General features: G+C 34.6%; 2 protein-coding genes across 2 annotated transcripts; both read left to right on the forward strand.

Moving 5' to 3' along the window:
• The first annotated feature begins 8600 nt into the window (after positions 1-8600).
• CHAL (allergen-like protein) lies at positions 8601-11104 on the forward strand. The gene is made up of 3 exons (XM_089629819.1): positions 8601-9386; positions 9534-9583; positions 10647-11104. The coding sequence occupies exons 1-3, from the start codon at positions 9263-9265 to the stop codon at positions 10839-10841; spliced, it is 369 nt and encodes a 122-aa protein (XP_089485945.1). The 5' UTR covers positions 8601-9262; the 3' UTR covers positions 10842-11104.
• Positions 11105-18575: 7471 nt separating this feature from the next.
• Positions 18576-25001, forward strand: LOC149381572 (uncharacterized). The gene is made up of 20 exons (XM_089601599.1): positions 18576-18678; positions 18799-18857; positions 18960-19032; positions 19246-19368; positions 19456-19625; positions 19712-19861; positions 20001-20141; positions 20318-20378; positions 20644-20966; positions 21138-21269; positions 21505-21612; positions 21743-21829; positions 21973-22083; positions 22527-22647; positions 22728-22853; positions 22952-23086; positions 23189-23340; positions 23430-23570; positions 24192-24485; positions 24603-25001. Exons 2-20 carry the CDS (start codon positions 18804-18806, stop codon positions 24690-24692), a joined length of 2592 nt encoding a protein of 863 aa, XP_089457725.1. The 5' UTR covers positions 18576-18678; positions 18799-18803; the 3' UTR covers positions 24693-25001.
• Positions 25002-25625: the final 624 nt, after the last annotated feature.

Genomic DNA, 25625 nt, shown 5'->3' on the forward strand with positions numbered 1-25625 from the left:
ATTTATAAAATTATATTATATTAAATATTATTACTTTTTCAAGATGTAAATAATATGAATATTTTTTGAAGCTCGATATTTTTATCTATCAAACTTCTTACGCTCTCCGGAAAATTTATTTCTAATTTTTTCTTGTAGCAAAGAGATGTTTAAATTTGGGCAAAAATTAAAGCATACAATTTTTACTTTCCGACACTTTTCATAGTACAAGAATTTTGTTCTAGTTCTATTCACGGAACTAAATTCCTATACCATCCTCGCAATTATTTTAAAAAATAGACTATATTATAGGTTTTGATTTTTTTAATTTTTTATTAGATAACAAATAGTTCCAGAATCAATTAGAACAAAATATTTAATTTCGGTCCGGCTAACGAAATGCACATTCCTGTCTATTAATAAAGGCCGGAATACAAGTTTGGTTGGTAAAAAATTTATATTCCGACCGAATGCCCAAATTTAAATATGAATAAAAATAAATTAAAAATATTAAATACAAAAAAAAATGTTGTCTAAGTTTATAATTGTTTAATTTGTGCTTCATTTTTGTTATAAATGAATGAACAAATTTGATGTAACTAACCCACTAAAAATTTGTAAATTGCTATAGATTCAATCTTTCATTAATTATAAGTACATATATACTCCTTCATGTATTACGTAAATTTGAGTTTTGACGTAAATTTGATCATGTAAATAAAAACATGACTATTTACTTACAATATTTAGCAAAAAAGTTGGTTGTATACAATTTTATTATGTTTATAAGGCTTCAAAATGGTGGATATGCAAACATGCAAACCTGTGTATAAATCAATATTTTTATGTATTATATATTTATACAAATTCTTAGCTCGTTGGAGAGCAAAATATATTCATAATTTCGTCTCTCTCTCTCTCTCTCTCTCTCTCTCTCTCTCTCTCTCTCTCTCTCTCTCTCTCTCTCTCTCTCTCTCTCTCTATATATATATATATATATATAGAGTATGGAGATAGATCGGATTCAAGTCCCCCGCCCCCCCCTCCCCTCCTCCCATTTTTTTTTTATATTTTTATCTAAATTTAATTTATGTTTATATTTTTATCTCTAAAATTTATAAATTAATCCCTTAAAAAATATTTATTTTAGCCCCCTTTAAGTTAAAAGAGTCTCGCTCCGTCCTTGTCTTGTCTTGATGAGGATATATACGATGAGTAGCAAATGGATTAGAACGTAGGCTCGTAGGCGTAGCGATCTTGGCATGCTCACTTACAAGTGTAAGAGAGAATGAGGTGTAGTGTTTAGGAAATAGATCATATATATATGACTAAATAAAGGCCACGTACGTTTCGGTGTAATGAACGTGTACGGTCGCTTTCTTTGAGAATAAAAATCTAAAGATGTTACACCACATAAACTATAAATTATAATGAATTACATATATAATAGAGAACGAGAGCTACTGGTTGTCCATGCATGTAAATTTTTAGTACGGTCTCACGAATCATTACGACTATATCTATATATTTCAGAAGATGTGATCGTCTTTGGATATTAATTTTTGCTATGCAATATTGCTAATGTATAATCTTTCGTTACTTGGAGTATCCTTAATAACGTACGTGCGTTAACACATTAGTATACATAAAACAAAGCTTGTGTTTGTGTATAGAACTTAATCAATCAATATAATTAAAACAAATGATGTTACTGTATTTATATACAACGCGGAATGTCACTCGCTCAAAGAAGTGAATAGCTAAGTCGAACTAGAATAGTACTATTATTTACTTGTCCAATATGTTTTCCTTCGAGTCATAGGCAAAATATTTTGTCTCCAGACACATAATTTAAGGACCACAAAATCTGAGTGGTCCAATTTTTCAAATGGCCTAATTTCTTCTGCTTTTCACTTCAAAAATCTATCTCGAGGACCTCCAATGTTTTAAAATATATATATAAAAAAAAAGGAATACAATGACAACAAGTACTTGTGTGACGCGACATATTATTATCATTGTTGTTACTAGTGCTAACCAATCCTCCTCAATTATGTGTTAACGTTTTTCTTCAATTTAAGAATAATTAAAATGCAGTGACTATTCTCATGTTGTCTAGAATTATTATTATTATATATCTTTTACATAACATATTTATCCCTTGAAAAGTTTGTATTAAGTCATATATGATCTTTTTTTTTATGATTTTCAGTTGGCATTATTAAAAATATTATTCTCCCTTTTCTAATCTTATTGTCTTTTTAATAATAGAAAAGTCATACTTGACTCAATAAAAAAAATTTAGAGTATAAACACATTATTTATAGTATTGTAAATAAATATTATGATAATTTTAAAAATCATAAAAATAATCACGACATTTTAATTAAACACGGAAGATACATATGATATCTCCTCACGTAATTTCTCCAACGAGAGATACTTTCTAATAAATTTGAAGATCAAGCTCATATGGTTGTAGCGGAAAATATGGGAAAGGCACGGAGACTATTATGATTATTATTATAAGAAAATATTATAAGCCATTATTAGAGCAACTTTAACAGTGATGCCAATATCACTTTGACTCCACTTGTCATCTAAAGCAAGAATCTTCAATAATGGTAAGTCAATACTCTTCTTTGTTTAAGTAGGTCTCACGTATCAACATCATATAATAATAATCTAACAAGTTTCTATTGGGCCCATTAATTTTTATAGAGCTAATTAGATCTATAAAGTCAATTTGCTCTACAAAGTAAATGACTTAAATGTGAAACAATAATAGAGTTAGTTGTTTCAATTTTATGTTATTTACTAGTAAGTTTTTTGGACAACCATTAAAGTTGTTCTACCTCTATCAGATAAGATAACAATCCCAAAAGAATTGTACCCTTTCTCTATAACTTCATCACGTAGTATATTCTTTTTATATAGAAATACTCTCCTCCAGATACACATACTGCAATGAAATAGCTTAACCAATATCTTTTTTTTTATTATTATTATTATTATTAATAAAATTGGAAAAAGAAAATAAGATGCCAAGTGTTGAACATTATTACAGAAAGCGTTTGTTTTATTGTTGTGCCTTGTATATACTAATATGCAACCTTTAACATTTTCAAATCAACTTTAATCGTATTTTTCAAATGTGTATTAAAAGATTATTTTTATTGGCATCCATATATTGCATTTACAGCATCGGTTTATTTGTTTATATTATACATACATATATATACGTACACATACAGACATATATATATATATAGAGAGAGAGAGAGAGTGAGAGAGTCATTCATGCACAAGAGTGCATTGCGTAGGTACTTTAGTTATTCTTCTACTTTCATATGTCGTCATCTCACTTCATTCTTCAAAGCACAAGAATCCAATTCGATCTCACTCAATCTTCACGAGCGCTATACAGATTTGACAATACTACCCTGTAACACAAGTGGAACGCAGGGTTATTTTGGTCCAATTGAATGATATAGGTCGTATATCGTTATCTATTAAGACTGGATTGTTAGGGAAAGAAAAACATACGCAGTCCCACGTATAGCATTGTCTCCTACAACACGTCTCAAACCAAGCTTTCACGGGAGAGGAAAGGGCAAGAGGACCTTTTCCACACAAAATATTTAATTTAAGTAAAATATTCAGACACTTTATCCCTATGAATAATTAATGGTTATATGTAGCAAGGTCTATTTTTTTTGGTCGTCAGTCGTTTTTAGTACTAATTATACGGAAGAGCATGTGAGAGAACCCGGGGTTTTCGCAAGTGTGTATCTAATAATATATATCACCACACTTTCGCAATTTAATGTTTTCATACATACCCTATGCGGCTATGCCTTCCTTTTTATTTAGGAATTTTCAAATTTTGATGAGGAACTTCGTCCCGATTATGATTCAAATTCAAGACCTCATATCTGATGTGGGTGTTGGTATACTCATCACTTAGTTATTTTTGTTAATTTTTTTAGGGTTATTAAGCTATATAGCCACACGGATATAGTGGATTGAGATATAGTCCACTTTTAGTTAATTTCTTATAAATAGCCAAGTAAACTTATTAACAGATTAATAAAAGATTTATTTAACACAGTCAAACATATATTTTAGGTAGTTAATAGGCTGTCACATATGCAAGTTGGTTATTTACAAAGTATTTACCAAATGTTGGCTAATTTACAATTCCTATAGTTTAGGTGGCTTATGTAACCAATTTTTTTATTTTTTTATCACTTGTAATTTAAATTTTCACAAACTACATATTACTTTAAAAATAGTGGTGCCCATAAATGTAATTAATATTAGTATCATTAAAAAATATTTTAATTATTTTTAAAATTATCAAGAGCAACAATATTTCAAGAAACTTTTGTGCATATATAAGAAATTTTAGTCCGTATAAGCCACCTGAAATGTTAGAATTGCTAAATAACCAACGTTTTAATATTTTTGTTTAAATAGCCAATTATGATGATGTGACAATTAAATCAAATATTTTCTTCCGATTTTGCTCTTTTTTATTTCTATTTTCAAAATAAAAAATAATTAATAAAAAATCAAATCCCTATATACGCGTGCTCTCTCTCTCTCTCTCTCTCTCTCTCTCCCCCCCCCCCCCCCCCCCCCCCCCTCGCACACACACGATTCCAGATCTTAAATTAAATTTCTTGTTCGATGGAGGAGTCGGAGAAGCGTGGTGGAGGAGCTTCAGTCAATGGAGAGAGATCCATGTCTAGCGGCATAGTTGTGGCGGCGAGTAAGATCGCCGATTGATTGAGAGAATTGATAGTGAGTGGTGCTAATCCACAACACTGGCAAGTTCGCGAGGATCGCTGTGACAGTTTTCCTGATCCACCACTCGTGAAGAGAGAAACCATCAAGAGACACACATCGGAAGAGAGGCGCACCGCATCAAGGAGGAGAACCGTAATTCTCTTCGGAGGCACGTTGGCGTTCATCTTGGAAGAGCTCGGTCGTTGAACGTTCACCCAAAATAGTGTGACCGAATCTGCCATTGATCGGACGAACACTCGGGCGGGCGGCGTAGCCAAGAGCCGCAAGGAAGAGGGACTGGACTTCGTCGAGATGTGGGTGTGATTTCAGCCTCTGGGATGAATGAAGAGAAGGAGAAATTCGTGGTAGGATGTTCAGTGTTAATTCGTTTTGTTTATTTATGTTTATGTCAATATATATGAAGTTTTTACGTGTATCATCGAACAAGTTTATATATAAGATTTTGTTTTTTGTTTTTTCTGAACAAGGTTTGAAGATTTCATAGGTGATTTTATTTTCCTTTTTTCCCCTTTGATTTCGTATTGAATAGACTTATCGTGTATATGTGGGTAATAATTCCTATGTTCTGCGCAAAATCTGGTTGATTTCAAATTTATTATATTATTTAATTCAATATATTGTCTATTTAATGGAGAGTATAATAGTGTGATGGGGTTGGTTGATGTGGTTTATTGGCTATTTCGCAAAATAAATCAAACGTTGACTAATTATTTACGAAAATTAAGTTTCTGATTGACTAATTTGCTCAAACGTACGCCCTATATATGATTATGTATATAGTTAAAAAAAATCAGTAGAACTATATATTCATTATTTAATTAAAAAAGTTACGATAATATATTGAATTTTACATATATAAAAGTAATATGAAAAAATAATTTACCATCTAAATTTATGTGTAAAATGTCTATATAATAACAAACATATAGAGAGACTTATGTATTAAAAAAATTGATTACAAGATGATAGAAACCGATAAAATGAAGAAGGAAAAAAAAATGTCTTGTAAGTTAGAGGTACGTACATAGTTTACTTTGTGGCTTATACTACCTCGAACTTCTTGTTTTATGTCTATTCATTCATGTGTCCCATATGATATTTTCATGTAATATTGTTAATCTATCCTTTTTTTGTTATTTGAAATTAGAATGTGAGTTAGTATGATATATCAGAATATTCCGTATTTCATATGATTAGTGAAGTCACATGTGATGAACTTTTAAGGCAATATACATAAAGAGTTTTCCTCTTTGAGAATCATTTTTAAGGTTGATATTAACCACTTTAGTAATGCGTCTCCTTCCTTCCAATCGTATAGTTATAGGCATATACTAAAACAAAGCATATACAAATCAAATTAAAGACAATTAATCAGTTTCATTATGTTTTTTTTTTTTTGGTATAAAAAATACATATACCTAAAATTGTCATCTGTCACGTAAAAGGAACAGCCATAACCCTATGACCAAACAAACAAAATTTAATAATTTCTCTTACCACATTTGCTTTGACAGTTTGTCCACACATCTTTGCCTTTGGAATATGTAAAGATAAAAGTTTTTGGCATTCACAAAGAGCCAAAAGGAGGGCCAGGGACAGCCATTTTGATCAGTATATTACCCAACAACTAGCCATGCCCTCCAATATCCCTTTTTCTGTGCCTGAATTGGCTCAGATCATCTCATTAATTGACCTATAAGATTGACGGCTAAGATTACTTCACCGTCATTTGGTCATTTTTTGATGGTTTGGTTGCCAAGAAAGAACCACACATGGAATCTATTAAATTACCCTAGCTACAAGTGTTATCTTTGCAAATAAGTTTTTGCTGTATAGTATTGAAGATAAAATTTAAATAAATGACGTACATATTAAGTCAAAGCTGGAAACTATTCTGGAAAACAGTAAATTTAGATCAATATATTGTCTAATTACTGATACGTACGTTAATTTGGTTATTTAACAAAACAAGATGTATGCATCTTATGAAATAACTAGAGAAACTGAAATATATTTTAATATTTGAGTAATATTATACTATACATTTTTAATTAAGGGTGCGTAATCATCAAGCTATTTAAAAAATGTTTTATTTATTTGTTACGCAACAACCAAGAATTAAACATACACTTATAATACGTACACAAGGACAAAGCCATTAATTTTTGTTAGTAGGACAATCAATTAATATAAATTAGTTGTTTAACTCGACAATATTTTAGATTAGATCATTATTCATAGTCGATCCCCTAGTTTTTTCTAACATTTTAACTAAAGTATCATTTTATTAAAAAAAATAGCTCATCAGGTCAAAGTAAATTAAATTAACTAAATTAGCTCATTTAATTTACTTCGACTTGATTGGTTATTTTCTCAATAAATAAAATTTTAGCTATTTTTCAAAAGCACGATGAACTATTGCGTTACTGGTTTAATTGTCCTTATATTCATTGTCTATAAAAAAAAAGTTACTGATTGTACAATTAAAATAAATACCAAACATAAAATACGCAATATTTAAATGAAATAAATAAACTTATTACATTATAAATTGAAATATATTTGTATTTACAATTTGTTTGATTTTCTTCACACCACTTTTCCATATATGCTTCAGATATATGTATAATCATATGAGTCTCATATAAAAACTAACAAGAAAAGACAAATGGAAATAAAAATGTTCGTACAGACTGATAAAATTGATCAATGATGTACGATATTTAAAAATCATTAAGTCCCCGGGATATAAAATTCAAAAAATTATTCATGCGGTCAATATTTTAAATATTTTATGTTATAAATACAGACTATTAAATACTAACTTTTTAAAATGAAAAAGGAAATTATTAATATGCTAAATAATATCATATTTCTTCGTGACAGCATACACGAAATATATGAGTTGAGTAGAGTAGAATATTGTAACATTTTCAAAATAAATTTACACAAAGCACGTAGCTAACTGATAATGGTTGAAGTTTGAGCTACATTTATTATAACAGGTTACAAAATGTCTTTCTTGTATGAAGTCGTAGGTTCAATTCCAAAACATTACTTTTTTTTTTTAAGAAAAGGGATTCCAAAACATTATAGAAAATATGTTTTTATTTTTGAAGTGTAATTATCAATTGTACAGTGTAAAAATTAAGAAAAAAAAAAGTCTTAACAACATAGAGGATATATACTTGAATATAATTGTTGGTGGGATAACTCTGGAAGCATCGGTTGACTACACTGCTTTGCCTTCTTACTTTCCCAATAAAAAGGGAAGAAAAAAAAAGGTTCACAAGAACAAAGGGTTATTAAGAGAAAAACTTGGCTCATAATCTGAACTGTATGCCTTGGCATTAAATGTATGTTAAATATACAAGTACCAAAATATTCCAAAGCGAATCTGTACTGCAGAGTGTTAGCTTGAATATGCATGACTTCTAAGCTGAAGTATTATTTAATATATTAACACATACACCCATATCACACAAAAATTAGCAGATTTCTGAATTATATTTATTATAATCTTCAAAATCGACGAGTGATATACCTTAAAAAAGACAACTCCATAAGCAGCTAAATATTTGTTTAAAAAAACACTGGAAATGCTATTTTTTAAAAAAAGAAAAAAGAAAAAAGAAAAACAAGGTCACGTTTTTTGCATATTGAGAAATGTCACACACTAGACAACACCAACACAACATGCACACACAGACACAACAATAGGACTATAGCCTTACAATGTCCCTACACTTGTAATTAGCCCTTGACACGTACGCGTATATGTTCCTCAACACTAAAAACAAGGGCACATAAATAATTGATAGCAACAGTTTGAAAATAGGGAAAGAGAAACATAAACATGTAAAGAAATGTCATGAGATGATATGAGAGGGTTTAAAAAAGAAGGAAAGAACAGATATGCAGAGAGAGTGGTTGTTTCTGGACTCTGGAAATACATATATAGCAGAAAATATACAGTCCAAAAAAAAAAAAAAAAAAAATTGAAAACAATATCCCCAGATCCAAACTTGGCAATACTTGGGAATTAAGCCACTATATATCTATATATAGATTCACCTTCACTCTCTCTCTCTCTCTCTCTCAAACTGCATAGATTCTATCCTATTAGTATCATACATACTGAAATATATATCTATAGGGTATATCATTATATTATCACCAAAACAAAAAATAATCCCAAAGGGAAGTTTGGCGATCTCTCACTCAGACACAAGAGTTACTACATACGATATATACATCATACATATACGCGTGTGTGTGTTTTAAGGTGGCTATTTAATTCAGCGACACTAATTGCATGGTTTTCACAAAGGATTTGGTACCCAATATAGCCAGCTAGCTAGTTGAGAATTTTATAATATTATATAACAAGTTCATTGGTGTCTTGTCTCTTCTATATATAGCCAGCTAGGGTCTTTAGGGATTGTTTGTTTAGTGTATTTTTTTCTTCTTCATGGATTATTGGAAGAGAAAAAGATTCAGGTTTATCAACAAAAGCCATGTCTTTATCTTCTTCTTCTCAATCTCCTCACTATTTTTCAGCATAACTAACAGCTCATCAATCACCATATGCCCAGGTATGTAATGTAATTATTATCTTCCATTTTTCATTTTCATCACATTTAATACAAATATGTATCAGCCAGACTGGATTAGCCTATACAATTATTCTTCACTGATAAGTAGATACATATGATTTTGTGTGTCTCTTTTGACAAATGCAGATATCACGTCATGTTCGTTGTCTGCAAAAGTTGGTGGTACATATTTTCAGGTACACAAACAATTATACACGCTACATTAATTAATAACTACATATATCAATTCCATTCAATGCCTTATTTAATCAAGCGCATAGGGCTAATTTACTGAATAGTATGGCTTATAAATTATTGAGTACTACTTCTACTACTTACTGCGCTGCTGCCAAGGGTTTATCTCTCTGGCTCAAGTGGGCCCCATGGAGCCCATTGCAATCTGAGCCGTCGGATGAAAATTGTCGCACCATGATTGATTAGGTATCCAACGCTAGTACCTGTGTAGATACTGTACAGTAGTACTTTTCTGGTCCCACCACGTCCCATCACTTAAGCTTAAAGCTTGAGGAGATTACGAATTTACGATAATGTATTAAGTTATTTTACGTAAAATAATCTCTCAACTTTTATATGTATTACATTTTGGTCTCTAATCTTTATATTTGAACATTTTAGTCTAGTAAATCATCCAATTTGAAGCATTGTGTTCCTAAAATCATCATTATATAATTCAAAACCTAAAAACGGCAAACATTTTATACACTAAAAGAAACTGCTAATTTTTTTCAAAAGTAGAAGAAAAATAAAATAATACTCTAAACTTTTGTTTAGTGTATTCGGGGTAAAAAAAAAATTGCAAACTAATCAGTTTCTTTTATAAATTTTAGGAATTTATTTTAGTTAGTAAATATGTTTTGAGTTGTTGAATTTCGTAACAATAAATTAAATTAATTTTATTCCAATTTTTTAACTTTTGTTTAGTGTATTCATGGTTAAAAAGAAATTACAAACTAATGGGTTTCTTTGGTAATATAAATAAATTATTTTAGTTGGTAAATATGTTTTGAGTTCTTAAATTTCATTAAAAAAAATTAATTAATTTTGTTCGAAAAGACCAATATACCACAAACCTAATAATGTAAGGACAAAATTACTTCAAAACAATATTAAAGACCAAAATGTCACAATCATAAAAAAAATATTAAAAATTAATCACTAATACACTAACAACCAATATTTGCTTAATTAGTGTATTTTTTATGATACCATAACTTGTTTTTTTATTTATTATATGTAAAGCAAGCAACGAGAAGAGCGGAGGGACGGAAGTTAGGGGGCTTGGGGTCGGCGCCACCGAAGTGTCAATGGAAATGTGGGAATTGCACACCTTGCAAGGCAGTCCACGTCCCGGTCCCACCAGGAAATCCGGTCACCGCCGAGTACTACCCTGAAGCCTGGCGTTGCAAGTGCGGCAACAAGTTTTACATGCCCTAACATACTATATCATATCAAATCATATCCTATATCTCGGATGTTTTCGTATACTATTTGTTTTTATATAAATTTGGAAGGAAAAGGTTAAAAAAACATAAATTGTTTCTGTCTATCTTTGCTAGCTAATATATGTATACTTCATCATCATATTGCTATGGTTCTTCGTAGGAGCTTGTATAGAGGCTAAAGAGAATAAACATTATTAATTGACCTTCTAATATATGTATTAATTAATTAATATATATGTTTTTGATTAAATTGTTTACTTATTTAGCTTGATTGAAGGGCATATAAATGTTTTACTATATGTATGTATTATCACTTCTTATCGATCTTTTGACAAAACTTGTCCGATCTGTTCCACTTATTCATTAAAACTTATTTATAATTAATTAGATGTTTTACATGAATAAAACTCTTGCATAATAATAAACTCCGAAAATAATTCAAGCTTACATAAAACAAGCAAGGCAAACATAATAAATTCAAACCCAAGAATATTAAATAAATAATAATCAAGCTATGGTTTTTTTTTATAAAGAATGATCGTTATTTATTATTTTGAAAAAAATTTGAAATAAAATTAACTTTGGAAAAAGCCTAGGCCCAAAACCCTTTTACCTTATTTTAATTTAAAAAATTATGATTTATTTTTTAAAATAATAAATTACATCATATGCTATTGAGCACACACAATTTTTCCTAATGGGTTAGGTCTAATACCATTGGCCGTTGAAATTAAATTAAATAATATAAGAAAAATAATTAAATTTCAAAATATGTGAAGTGGGCCAATGGGTCCACATTCCCGCAAACTCGGCCCGCGGGAGGTATGGACCGAATATACGTCAAATCCCCGTTTAAGTATGAGCCTTAAGCTCTTTTTCAATTAAGAAAAATACTTTTAAACTTAAAAAAGCTTGTTGACAGAAATAAATTTTTTTTTTTTTTTTTGAGAAAACGTGGTCGGTGCCACGGAATATCATAAAAGCCCTCACGTATGGCGGAGGAAAACCGTGGTTACAAAGATAAGAATGAAACAGAAACCAACGGTAAAGAGAACAGAAAAAACTCAAACAAACAGGGCCCTAGGAGGCCGTGCGGGACCTCAACTCGCGATCATCGGCCCTAATGGCCTCTTCCGAACAAGGCGGGACTAAACCCAGCCAGGTCGAGGACGAGTGATGGTTGACCGCATAGCGCGCTAGATTATGCGCAGCAACATTACAAAGACGAGAAATATGCATAATGCGAAAAACCTCAAGCTCCTTCACCTCTCTGAAGATGCGGTGCAAGATCGTCTCAAGCTCTGTCGCAGGCGTCACGCCCTCGTCGATCATCCTCACCACCCCCAAGCAGTCAGACTGGATCTCCGCTCTCATGCCACCGACGCTGCGAACTAGCTCTATGCCCTGGAGGACAGCATACGCTTCCGCAAGCTGGGGGGAGAACCCCCTAGCCAGGAAAAGCGTCTGCGAGGCGATCACCTCTCCGGTGTGGTCTCGAACTATACAATCGACACCGAAGCCTCCACGGTCGCGAGCGAGTGCCGCGTCGACGTTAATCGAGAGGGTCCCGTCCCTAAGGGGGGGCCCATCTGGGGGTCGTAGTCACCCTCATGCTCGTCGGAGCGTCCCCAACCGTAGCCGCTCTGTACTCCTCGAGGAAGCTCACCGTCTACTGGACTAGCTGAGGCTGGCTCCAAGCTGATCTCCCGGCCACGACATTGTTCCTGTGGTTCCAAAGTTCCCAAATAATGGTAATGAAAAGCTCATGGAAACGAACCTCAAGGGTTTCCGTCGCTCTGAGGATAGCGTCGAAAACATCGCCGTCTCTGAAAGGCGAAAGAATGTGGTCGAAGTCAACCTATTTCCAAACTATCATGCTCCACCTGCAACCCCAAAAAATGTGGAAAACAGTCTCTCTCGCCTCCTGACAGACATGGCAGCTGTCGTCAGAGGTGATCCTCTTCTTGGCTAAGACAGCTCTGGCCGGAATCTGGCCTAAACAGACTCGCCAACAGAAGAGTTTCACCTTAAGAGGAACTCTCAGCTGCCAGAACTTCGTCCACCACTTCTCCATCCCCGTCGGGTCTGAAGAGCTGGCGACCGGAGTACTGGCTCTCTCCATCGCGACACGGAAGCCACTCTTGTCGGAGTACTCTCCGTTCTCAGTGAAATGCCAGCGTCGCACGTCAGGAGTGCCCTCACCCCCACACGGAATGCTCAGGATCGCCGCAGCGTCCTCCTCACCGAACATCGTTGTGATAAGATCAACGTCCCAGCTACAGTCGGGTCTCATAAGCTCAGCTACCCGCATATCGGGGGGAATCCAAGGGGGTCAATCCAGGTGGCCGGTCTGTCCCTCGGAACCCAACTGTCGCTCATGACCAACACAGACTCCCCATCCCCGATCCGCCATCTCGAACCGGACTGAATGATCTCACGTCCCCAAAGAAGACTGCGTCATATGGAGGAGCTACACGAGCCAGGGAGAGCCGTCATAATATCACCGTCGGGGAAGTAGCTCTGGCTATAGACTCGTCCTACCAGACTATCCGGTCTCCTGAGAAGCCTCCAGACACTTTTAGCCAAAAGGGCCTGGTTGGACAAGCTGCTCGGTTGAGATCGACGCGCCTCAGATCCCGGCCTTGGGACCTTCGATGGTTCGGAGATTTCACGGCGATTCTCGGTCGTCGGGGCCTCCTCACTCGGCGCCTCATCAGGTGTCTCTCCTGGATCGATCTCGGTCTCCATCGGAGATGAAGATGAAGCCCCCTTCTCCGCCTGATGAGCTCCATCTGCTTCTCCCACTCTCGCTCCCGCTCCGGTTCCCTTACCCCGCCTGGGTTCCTCGCGTCTCTCCTCCTCGGGAGTCCCTCCTGGATCGATCTCGGTCTCCATCGGAGACGAAGATGGAGCCCCCTTCTCCGCCTGATGAGCTCCATCTGCTTCTCCCACTCCCGCTCCGGTTCCCTTACCCCGTCTGGGTTCCTCGCGTCTCTCTCCTGGATCCTCCGGTCTGTTCCTGGTTTTTTCCCGACTCGGCCCCGCAGATCTGGAGCCTGGGCCAGACCAACCTTCTTCCCGGTTCGGTCCAGCTCCTTTGAACCTCCAGGTGCCGCTAGAGGCTTTGTTAGGGATCTCACCTCTCAGCCTGCCCCCAAATTTGGCTTTCCCGCCGCTGTCCGAGCTCTCCTCGCCATCTTTGCATTCGGACTCGCAATGGCCAAGGCGACCACAAACGAAGCAGAAATTTCCAAGCTTCTCGTACCGGAAAGCCACCCAGGACTTCCCTTCCGCCGCTCCCAGTTTGATGAAGACCCCCCTTCATCAGTGGCTTGTCGATATCAACAGCGACGCGGGCCCGGATGAAATCCCCGCGTATCCGCCCCTCCCTGTCTTTATCGATTTTGGAGACCCGGCCTAGTTTACCTCCGATCAACTCGCCCATTCTCACCGAACGATATTTGATGGGAATTCCGTGCAGTTGGATCCAGAACTCCACGTAACGAAATACATCACCTCTTTCTATCTCAATTTCAGGGTCATGAAGCACCCGAAGAGATTTGTCAAAAGTCCATGGGCCCGAGTCCCAGATACGTTTCTTATCAGCCAGTTTCTCAAACCGGAAGCAAAGGATTCCATCGCCGTGATCGCTAATCTCTGGTTTCCCATTCGTTCTCCACACATTGGTCATGACCGACTTGAGCGCGCCCCGGTTGAAGGCTTTTTTCCGTAGCAGCCTCCCCAAGAGGCAACCAGAGATATCAGCCACTGTGCTTGCAAGCTCCTCCTCTTCAAAGACCAGCACATCGCCATCCTCTTCCTCTCCGATGCCCATCTCGGACCACTTATCGCACAGGTCTTCCATACTCCACCGTGGAGAAGGGAAGTCAGGCGAGAAACTCAGACTAAAGCTCTAGAGAGAAAGCTGAGAACTTTCTATGGATAGAAACTACAAGGAGCTGACATAAATAATTTATGAAATACCCATTTTTCATAAATACCCATTTTTTAATATTCATTGCTCTAAAAAGCAATCAGGAAATAACGAAATAAAACCTTATAAATATGGTTACTAGGAAAAAAAAAGAGAGATTTAATTATAACCATAAATATATAATTTGAATCTTTTATTTTAAAACCTTCAAAGATTCAAATATTATTTTATAAAACAAAATCATTTATTTATATTAAAATAAAATAAGACTTCCTTTAAAGATGGATTTACAACAAATCAATTCAAATTTATTTGTTACCCTTTAAAGTATGATTTGCAACCATAAAACAAATAAAAAAAAATCTTTTAACTAATAAACAATCAAAGTAAATAAAATATTCTCATATACAATTATAGAATATCATGAACATAGTTCATATTTCATCAAACAATTGAATCTAGCTGTGGGGGTAGAATTCGGCCCTATAAAATAATTTAACATTGGGCCGCCAAAGCCCAATAATCACCAGAGCACATTTCTACGAAACGACTTAATTAATAACAAAACAACATTTGATAATTGATTTTTGTAAATTATTGTCATACAAATCCAAGAGATCGATCAAGCTCGGTCCAAGTCCATTTACGAGCTCATAACGTAACCACCAGAGATCGTGAAGAAGTCGAAGTCGTCACAAGAGATGAAATCTCGCCTTGAAACCCAAAGAATTGACAATTTCAATCGAGCTCATTCAAACGTTAGAGTGTCGTGGTAGAAAAAGAGGCAATGAAAGACATAGTCCCCAACACGTCTCCAAGAATTCCGCATCTTGTTGCAGTATAAATTCTCTTCTTCAGAGATAATTTGCACGTTACTTAATATATTTATGGCATATACTAACCCTCTCTCTCAATTTGTATTCTTGAGCTCGTCAATTGTGATCATAATCAATCGAGCTCGACTAGTGTAATCGAAGTCGGATTTTCAATAAAGCCAATTATTTTCTCATTTAATTTTCGCAGTTATTATTACATATATTATTCGTTTCTTATACGGTCTTTATGAGATCCACTAATAAATTAAATCGAATCAAACACCAAATTTATATTGTTTTCTTCGTGATTGTTGAAGCTCGGAAACGACATCAACAATAGTTTTTAGAACGAATATAAAAACATTATGAACATGCTCTTAATAATATTAGCTTTGAATTAAAACGACGAATAATCAAACATCTATATTATACTTTGATAAACGTTTTAAATAAAAAAACTATGATTATTGAGTCAAATGACAAAGTATGAGAATCTAACTCTAGCTCTAATACCAATTGTCAGGAAATAAAGGTCGGGTTATTAGACAAGGATGATCTCTCTAACCCGTTCATGGGTAAATTACTTCCAGTAAGAGTTAATTATGGTTCCCATGTATTGAGCACGAACGATCGTTTCAATACTTCTTATTGAGTAATTACTAATCTATTAACCGTACAATATGTTTACAAATGCGGAATAAAAGAAAAGTCGATCAGTCACCAATCTTTAACGTAAGCAATAATTACCGGGATACTCAAAACTATTCAATAACAAAAGATCAAATATTAAGACAAGCACAGTCAATACAAACCATAAGATGATTTAGTTATACATATCTTTCGGCCCAGCTATAGATCTTCCACGCTCCTGGCTTTTGGATTTCTTGCTTCTCGGTTTCCTCAGTGGCTCATTGCTATTTGGATCTTTGGATCTTCAAGCTCTCGGATTCCTTGATTGCTCGTCATTTGATCAATACCAAAGTCTTTTAAGATGTAATCTCAGGAAGGATAGATACCAAATAGTTTGCAACAAAAGCAATACACTTTGTCTAAATATGTAGAATAAACCAATTACCTCCTATCATGCATTTGATTAATTTCTTACATAATGAAAAATTGCGAAGTGTCTTAAATTTTCATCTTTTGGAAAATCTATATTATTTTCCCGTATTGGACCTTTCTCCATTACTAAAAAATTTAAACTTGTTTTCTAGATTATTCCATCTCCCCAAATCGTAAATACGACTCAAATCAGCATTGGTTTGTTGATGTTCGATATCTAGTGTATTCTCTATGTTCGGTTCATCCAATCGCCTAATACCTCATCATTTGTTTTTCCATTCGTTTCTTCTCTTGAATTTCCTTGATGATGTTTATTGCCTAGAACAAAATTTTCAATCGCTCCTTTTTGTGATTTAACAAAACTTTCTAGCTTTCATTTTTTCATATCCCAATGGATATTTCTTATTTGACATATCTAACACTAATTACTAGTATGTTGACAAAAAAAAAAAACACAACACACACAAAACAAAACTTATAAAATAAGAAATAACAAAACAAATAGAAAGAAAAATAATATTAAAAAAAGATAAAACCAAGAAATAGCTTGATCACTCGATCCCTTATAAACATGAAAATATAGTATATTCATAAGTTAATAACGATAAGATATATTGAAGAATAATACCCTTTATCACAATTCACAAGAAAATGACCGTACTCAAAAATAAAAAGTAACCTATTCTCGGTATGTTCCAGCAAGAAGCAACTGTTTTGAATATATCTTTTTTTTCATCTATTGAAATTCTTATATGTTTTTTTCTTCACTTTGAATGTAATTGATTGAAATATGACAATTTATATAGGAGAAAGAATACCACTTTAAGTCTTTAATGGTTTAAAAATGTTTGGGTATTTAATAATAATCCGTTTTATTTTTAAATCTTCAATGGCTTAAAAGCGTTTGGGTTTTCAATAAATCAGCTAGAGATGACATTATTATCCGATACCCGTTAATCTAGCTGTTACCCATTCGTAACAGATTGGGTAATACCCATTCAAAACGGCTAAACGGGCAATACCCGTTAACATTTAAATAGGTACGGGTACGAGAAGCATTTACCCGACTTGTTAACCTGTTAGCCCGACACGTTATAATTTTTTTTTAAAACTAGATACCTTCCAAACCTTTAAATTATTTATTTTGTAGCTAAGAATTTTAATTTGCTTTAGTATTTTCACTTGAAATTATATTTTGTCTATAAATTGTATTTTTTAGTTTATATTTAGATTTTTTAATGATTATTTTTTTTTTCAAACCGGGTTAGCATGTATTGAAATTTCACACTCGTCACCCAACGGATATTATCCGTTGCCCGACCCATTTGAGAAAACGATTTAACGAATATTTTTTTAACAGGTACGAATACATGTATAAATGTATCTGTTCATACCTGTACGACCGCCATTCCTACCCTCAGCCAGAAAAAATCGCATTTGAGCTTTAAACAATTGGTATTTGATCCAGAGCAGCCATAAAAAAAACGAGACATGACCTTGACTAGTAACAATTTTGACACTTTGGGCTAAAATAATAGATATTATGTTTTTGGACACGTTTACTAGTAATTATAGACTTATATATCTACAATTGTTGTTAATTGTAGTCATGTAAGTCTATAATTTATGACTACTGTATATTTTTATATCTACAGTTAGTAATAAAAGTGTCAAAAAATACAGTTACTACTATTTGGTCAAAATTATCAAAATTGTTAGTAGTCGAGGCTATTTCCCTAAAAAAAATCAATAAAGAACGGGCTTTATGGCTAAAAAAATGTACAGCCCCAATATGGCTGCTGACCTTTTTTTTTTTTTTTTTTTTTTTTTTTAAATAATGGGAGGGGCCTTGGGCCATTGTCCCACTCGCCTCCCTTGGGCCGGCCCTAGTCTCAGTCCATCCTCGTCGCTTATCAACTTAGACGCAGCTCAGTTCTCTCTCCCCCCTCTCGCGCGCGCTCTCAACTCTTCTCATCTCCTTCACGACGAGCGATTGCTCAGAGTCAATCTCTATCCAGGTTTGAACAATTTCCATAGTTGTTTTTATTTCGTACTTCTAATTACAATACTGAAGAAATACTTGTGTGATGATTCGTTTATTATCAGTTTGTGTGTGTGTGTGTGTGTGTGTGTGACAGAATTCATGGCTCCGAAGAAGCAGCAGAAGAAGCAGCAAAAGAAAGGCGTGGACTTTACGGTAACGAATTGTTGACTAGCTCGTCATTCTTTGCTTGAACTTGTATTTTTCTAATTGAATGTGCTTTTATGTACTCTATTTTTTTTTAAATTTTTTTTGCAGAAAATAAAGCGAAAGATTGGAAGGAAGCTTCCGCCGCCGAAAAACGCCACAAACATTGAAATTAAGAGCAAAGGTTAGCTCTACATTCATGTTGAATCAATCCACGGGATTTGATCGACAGTCTTAATCCGTTATGTTCAATATAAACATCCATAGGAAAGTAATATTTCAATGAATTGCTTTTTCTTTCTGTCCAAATGATATGCAATTTAGTTTTAGCATCTCGGATTCTGGGAATATAGTGACATAGTAATGTAATACGAGCTTAATATTTGTTTATGAACAGCGATAATTCTTCCTGAACAGAGCGTGGCATCAGAGAAGGTCGGTCTCGCAGTCAACAAGAAAGGATTGACTTTGAAGGAACTTCTTCAGCAAACTTCACATCACAATGCCAAAGTCCGAAAAGGTACTATATCCTTATTCACTTCTTGAATGTGACAACATGAATAGCTTCGGTGTTGAATGTTGATAATTTTGGTTTTTGTCTTCACAGATGCGGTGTTAGGTATACGTGATTTATTGAATAAATATCCTGCTGAACTAAACTTGCACAAATACGCCATTATTGAAAAACTTAGGGAGCGTATCAGCGATGATGATAATTTGGTTAGAGGTACTTTGTATGAGCTTTTTAAGACAGTTATCTTCCCCGGCTGTAAAGAGGTAATTTTCTTAGCTTCGCTAGTAAAATTCTTACTCTCAATTGTCTTTGACTGTTTTTCCAAATGTGTAAACTAATTCATGTGTAGGACACTCAAGGAGTTTGTGTTTCCTTATTGACGACCTACATTTTTAATGCAATGATGGATTTAGCGATTGAAGTTCGGCTCATGGCTTTCAAATTGCTTGACCTTGTTGTCAGTTACTATCCGAATTCCTTTTTTCTACATGCTGATAAGGTATTAAATCATACTAAAGTTCCCCTTCATAATGTCATTCTCTTCTATTCGGAAATTGTAGTAGGCTTGACTTAGAAGTTTTGATCCGATATTTTTCCGGTCTCAGTAATGATCTAATCTCTCCTTTGGTCGGCTACAGATACTACAAAATTACGAGGATCTTTTCAGGATAAACAGGTCATATTTACATGAAAAGGGAAAACTCACGGCACATCTTGATGGGCTAGTGCGCTGTTTGTCACTCTTGCCTTGTCATAGGAGAGCAGACTCATATGGAAAAGTAAATCCTAATTTCTATTCCTTGCCTATCATTTTGGCATGCAAATTTTCTGTCAATCCTTTGGTTATTGCCTGACCTGGATGAATTTGACTCTTAGAGATGGAGTGCAGTAAATTCATTTGAATCTACTCTCATGTTTCCTTTCGCTAAAGGCTTATTCCTTATTTCTTTATCAGAAGGATGCTGAACAAAAATTGCTATTTGCTTTCGATTCTGACTTGCCCACAGAGAATAATGGTATGTGAAAAAGCGTGTCGCATTGATGTTTCTAAATGTGTGTGTGTGTATGTATATATATGTATATATATATATATATATATATATATATATATATATATTCTATTTGAGAGTGCTAGACTCAAATTTTACAATATCTCCAATACACAACTTATAACATTGCTGTGTAAATTAATAACACATTTGTTTTTTTTAGCTTGCATTTGATTTAGATTGATTGTATTTAATAGTCGGAGTAATTATCGTCCTCTTTTTTTTTGGGCAGATTACTCTACTCTCATTCCAAAAGTGAAAGACGTAGTGCTAGTTCTAGTGGATTGTTTCGTAGACTTTATCCCCTCGGGTCAGGGTGGTTCACCATTCGATGCTCAGTCGTTTGATTGTATGATGTGTCTACTTCAGAGCATAGTTCTCTCAATAAAGTTCTTTCTATGTTTTGCCGGTGAGGATAAGCTGGAACAGCAGTTTCCTTGTGGTAAAACCAATGCTAATGTTGGCGCCAAGATTATCTCAAATATTTCCGAAGTCGTAATCAAGAGGTTACTAGTCTTATTTCCGATCAACTCCATTCTGCAACTCTCTGGGAAGGTAAATATTAATACTCAAGTCTCTTGTCTTATTAGTGTCATTTCTTCCCGTCAATGCTTCTGCAATTATGAAGTTTTTAGAGGGAGGGATGTTTGTAATTTTACTCGCGCTTGGATCTAATCGTTCTGATTTATTGAATATTTACATTGTTTTTCCTTCCTCGTTTGACAGGCCGATGAAAGATATTTTACCTTGAATAAGGCCATCGTGGAAATATACTTGCACTTGAGGGAATGGATATCTGGTCCTGCAGTTTCGTTGGAAATATATTTGGAATTTATTGAAAGGACATTGCTTGGAAAGGTCCGAGTTTTGCACCATTATATTCATTGTCATAACTAGTTTTACGGCCATTAAACTATATAATCTTTTAGATTAACATAGTTAATTTAATTGAAAAAAATCTCACAAAGAAATGGGCAAATACTAGCATATGATGCATGAAAGCATACTCTTTGTGCTTGGTACCGAGAAGCAGAGATAGAGCACGGTTATATCAGGCACTATTTGTTTAACTGTTATATTTGGTGTTTGACAGATGTCTGGTGGGAAATCAGCCAAGGAGAAACATTTACTCTCTTTTCTTCCTTTTCTTCCTAAACTTGTTTCAGTAGCGGAAGCTCATTGGAAGTCCCGTCTTCTTCAGGTTGGTATCTAATGTTCAAGCGATTTGCCCGTATCTTTTTTGCGCTTTTTTTCCGCCATGTACTGTGCCTAAGAGACATTATTTATTTATTTTTATTTTCGTTAACAATTTTTCTTTTTAATCACGGTAGGCATTTACAACAGCATTCCTCGGTTGCAATCCAGAGTCTTCGGTTAAATTGGCATGCCTGACTGTGATCAATGAAATGCTTTTTTCTGTAAGCATTCTTTTGCAAAAATATTAAAAGTACTACAGACATAGTAAACTTTTTTATTTTTTTATTTTATTTTAAAAAAACAGACATAGTAAACTTATATCCTTACTTTGTTACAATTTTATTTTTCTTCACTATATCCATAGAGAGAAGATACTATGTACCCAGATGATATTCTGGACTATCATATATCTTGGATTAGAGAGCTCCCCGCACTGCTGATCAAACTAGGTGATAACCATCAGTCCTCTTCCCAGGTAACTAATTTCAGCTTATCGATAGTTGTTCACTACACAAAGCCAAAAGAATGCCAGAACATTGGATATACACCATATGATATTAGATAGAGATCATCTTCGGCATACAAGATGTGACATCTGATTTCACTCTTGATCTGCTTTACATACATAACAGTAGGCATAATTAGTTAGGTCATTTATGTTATTTTATAATGTTTTGCTTTTTAGGTTATGTCTTGTTATTTGTATATGTTATTTGAACTAATTAATTAGGGTTAAGGTTTGAGTAATTTTGTTTTTGGTCCGGCCCATCATGTTGTAATCTTCAGTGAATGAGAAAGATAGCCATTAAAATCAATCACAAATGATATATTCTTTCTCAGAATAGGGGAGATTAAACTCTGTGAGAGAGTGGAAAAGAGATCGAAATCCTGGGTCATAACAGGGTCCTTCTTTTTCAGGATGTGCTTTGTCTTCTCCTGAAGTTGGGACAATGTGCTCCGATGAACCCTTCCATTGCATGGGAGTTTGATAACTTGCAAATTTCTCTACAGCCGTTTTTCACTGCATGTCTAAATAATGGTAACTATTCATTTCCTCATCAAGGCATCTGAAGAATTGGGACGAAAATTTATTCAGGCATAACTTTCTTGTTTTCACAGGAACTGTATCGTATGGCCCGTTTGTACGGCTTCCCAGTAAGCTGCAAGAACTGTCTCTCTGCTGTGTTTGTTACTTCTCGTATTTGGATCCGCAACTGTTGAAGTTGATATCTCACTGTTGCCTATGTAAGTAATTTTTACCTTTGTGATTGTGAAACTATATCTGAAGCAGTTATAATTTATAGGAATAATTAGTTCGTAAATTTACTTTGTTGACTTTGCAGGTCCGGATTTGGACCCATCAGCATTACTTCGTATCGTAGAGGTTCTAAATTCGTCTTACGAAGCCGGGAGAATCCAAATCGCTGATCACATCAGTTTCTTGACCACTTTGCTTTCAAGTTTTAGGGTTTATCCTGGTAACACATCCATTGACCAATGCTTGTTTCTTTTTTAATCGTTCGACAGTCTTCACTCGCAAATTAAAATAATTTAAAAAACCCCCACCGAGTTATGTGCAGATGATATTTTTGCTGTCGTGGATAAAGACGTCAAGCTCTCAAATCGCCAGACATTTAAATCGCTCTCCACCAGGGTCTGCTCGTACATATCGCAGATTGGCGACAATTCTGTCGTTCTCCAGATAATGGAGGATATTATACTTGACCGGATTGTAAGTTTCATACGAGATCTCGTACTATATATATTAGTAAGAATGCAATTTCTTGGTTCCATTGTTGATGTTGTTTCTGTACATCTTAGTCATCGGGGCTTCCTTTAGACAACCACTGTGCGATGCTCCGATTGCTTTGTACGCTCGACTCAAAACCTACAACACTGAGCAAACAGAGCTTGACATCGCTTGGGACTTCGCTCTCAAAATATCTGATCGATATTGCACAAGTGAGTTCTCTTTTTGGGGCCTAAATTTTTTTTCTTCATTTTAGTAGCAAGTTTCTGTCAAGATTTTAGGGGTGGGATAATTGTGATAATTAATGTGTAGTTACAGTACGAAGCCAAACAAAAACTCACTTTTATGTAAAAACAATCAAAATATTAGAGGTCCCTGTACATTCAAGAATCTCTGGCCACCAAAATGAGTTTCTAAACAAAATACACATCCATGCCACAGAAAGATATATTAACAAATAACATACATTGTAATAAAACACTATATAAGTAAACACATGCAACAACTAGGCTCGCATTAATTTTATAGAAAGTACTATGTGTTTTGTTTGCCATACATAAAATTTTAGAAAAAAAATATATAACACAAAATCAATATAATTATCTAATCTGAAATATTATAATTTTATTTTAGTAATTTTAGCCCCCTAAAACAAATTTCTGGATTTGTTAGGGGAAGATTATAAGAGGAAATGTATCGTGTATGATTCATATTGGAATTGTATTAGTAGAGCCATGGGTCTCTTGAATTGCCCGAGCTCCCGAAATATCAAACTCCGCAGTTCTGATCACCAAAGTCTTAGAGAGTCTCATTGCTCTGCTCTCTCTACACAGCTCATTCCAAAAGAGGAAGACGAGAACCATTCGAAAACTCTGCAGTACTACACCGTGCCTTGCTACTTTATGTTCGATAAAAGTCACGAGCTTTTGCAGCTCGTTCTACGATCCTTCACGTCGTCGCTACGCCGCTCCGACTCGGAGAATCGAAACGCAAAAGACCGTTCGGGTTTATTAGATGCTCTCGCCACCATTCTACAGGCATTTTGCAAGGACCCGAAGATCCGAGCGATGGTTTCCACATTCAAGGAAGATGTTGCCTGCGTTTTGCAAGAGAGTGTTTGTTTGGAGGTAAGTGCCTTTTTTTATTTTCTTTTTATTTTTTTTATTTTTATATCACTTGCCCTCTTTAAACTTATCAAAATGTCGTGAACTTTGTTTTTAACGTTATTAACGACGTTTTGACAGTCGTCGGGGACAGGCTCGATTCTGGATGAAAGGCATAACATGCGATGCGCCGTTGACCGGTTAAAGATTGCAGTGAGTGTGTGGGCCTGAGTCACGGAGGATGTAACTCGGACCCTCCGATCTTAGCAAAACATTATGTGGGTTGCAAGATATCTCAGTTGTACAGTATTTTAGTTAAATTATTTTAATATTTTCTATCTTCCGGGAAGAGCAGTGAATGAGTTTGCTCAACTATTTTTCCCCTATTTTAATTATTTAGTTATTTTTCATTTAATTTTGGGAAAGTTTGTCCTCATTTTTGTTGGTATTTTCATTTCTTGCAGGGTTTTTTTATTTTTATTTTATTTTTTATTTTACATGGAATTGGAAATTAAAACTCGGCCAAATACACGTTAAAACATCACAGCCTTTAAAAACCTTTTTATATAAATTATATAAATAAAATGTTCATAATTCTGATGTTATTGTAAGCTAGTCCGATGAACATGACTAGTAAATTTACTTAATACTGAAAAGAAGAAATCATATTGACATGAAAATATACTTCAAATAAATTTAGCTTTAAAAATTTATTTGATTTAAATTTTGTTATTGGATCTCAGAACTCTTGTTTTAGGATATATTAATCAATCGCTAATATGGCACCTTGTATCAATCTACTATACTAACCATCTCGCGGCGCATGTCCTCTTCGATAGATCGTGCAAAGTGGCTTCGGCTCTACATTGATTAAGTGTTGTATTCTTTAAGACTATTTTTCCTAATTGAAATCTCGAGCTCAGGCTCCAGATCAAGACATTGAAATAGAGAACTGTTGTGATATTTCCGTATGCAAATGCACGTAATCGCTCAAATAGTAAAGTCGTAAGAACGAGCTGATCTCGTGCTTAACTGAAACTCAACTAACTAGCAACGAATTGAACTCAAGACAAACGATGATATGATTATTAACTAATTTGCTGAAAATAAATAAAAACACAAATAAACACGGGTGAACGGATGAGTAGAAGACAAGGACAACGG

Source organism: Urtica dioica, chromosome 11 (assembly GCF_054948205.1).
Source record: "Urtica dioica subsp. dioica isolate 48M chromosome 11, U.dioica_male_clone48M_v1_H2, whole genome shotgun sequence".
NCBI classification, from domain to species: Eukaryota; Viridiplantae; Streptophyta; class Magnoliopsida; order Rosales; family Urticaceae; genus Urtica; species Urtica dioica.

Coding starts and splice junctions, on each gene's coding strand:
- LOC149381572 (XM_089601599.1), top strand. CDS start 18,804: ATGGCTCCGAAGAAGCAGCAGAAGAAGCAGCAAAAGAAAGGCGTGGAC. Junction 19,626..19,711: donor TCTTCCCCGGCTGTAAAGAG/GTAATTTTCTTA, acceptor ATTCATGTGTAG/GACACTCAAGGAGTTTGTGT. Junction 21,270..21,504: donor AAAGGACATTGCTTGGAAAG/GTCCGAGTTTTG, acceptor GGTGTTTGACAG/ATGTCTGGTGGGAAATCAGC.
- CHAL (XM_089629819.1), top strand. CDS start 9,263: ATGGATTATTGGAAGAGAAAAAGATTCAGGTTTATCAACAAAAGCCAT. Junction 9,387..9,533: donor ATCAATCACCATATGCCCAG/GTATGTAATGTA, acceptor TGACAAATGCAG/ATATCACGTCATGTTCGTTG. Junction 9,584..10,646: donor TTGGTGGTACATATTTTCAG/GTACACAAACAA, acceptor TTATATGTAAAG/CAAGCAACGAGAAGAGCGGA.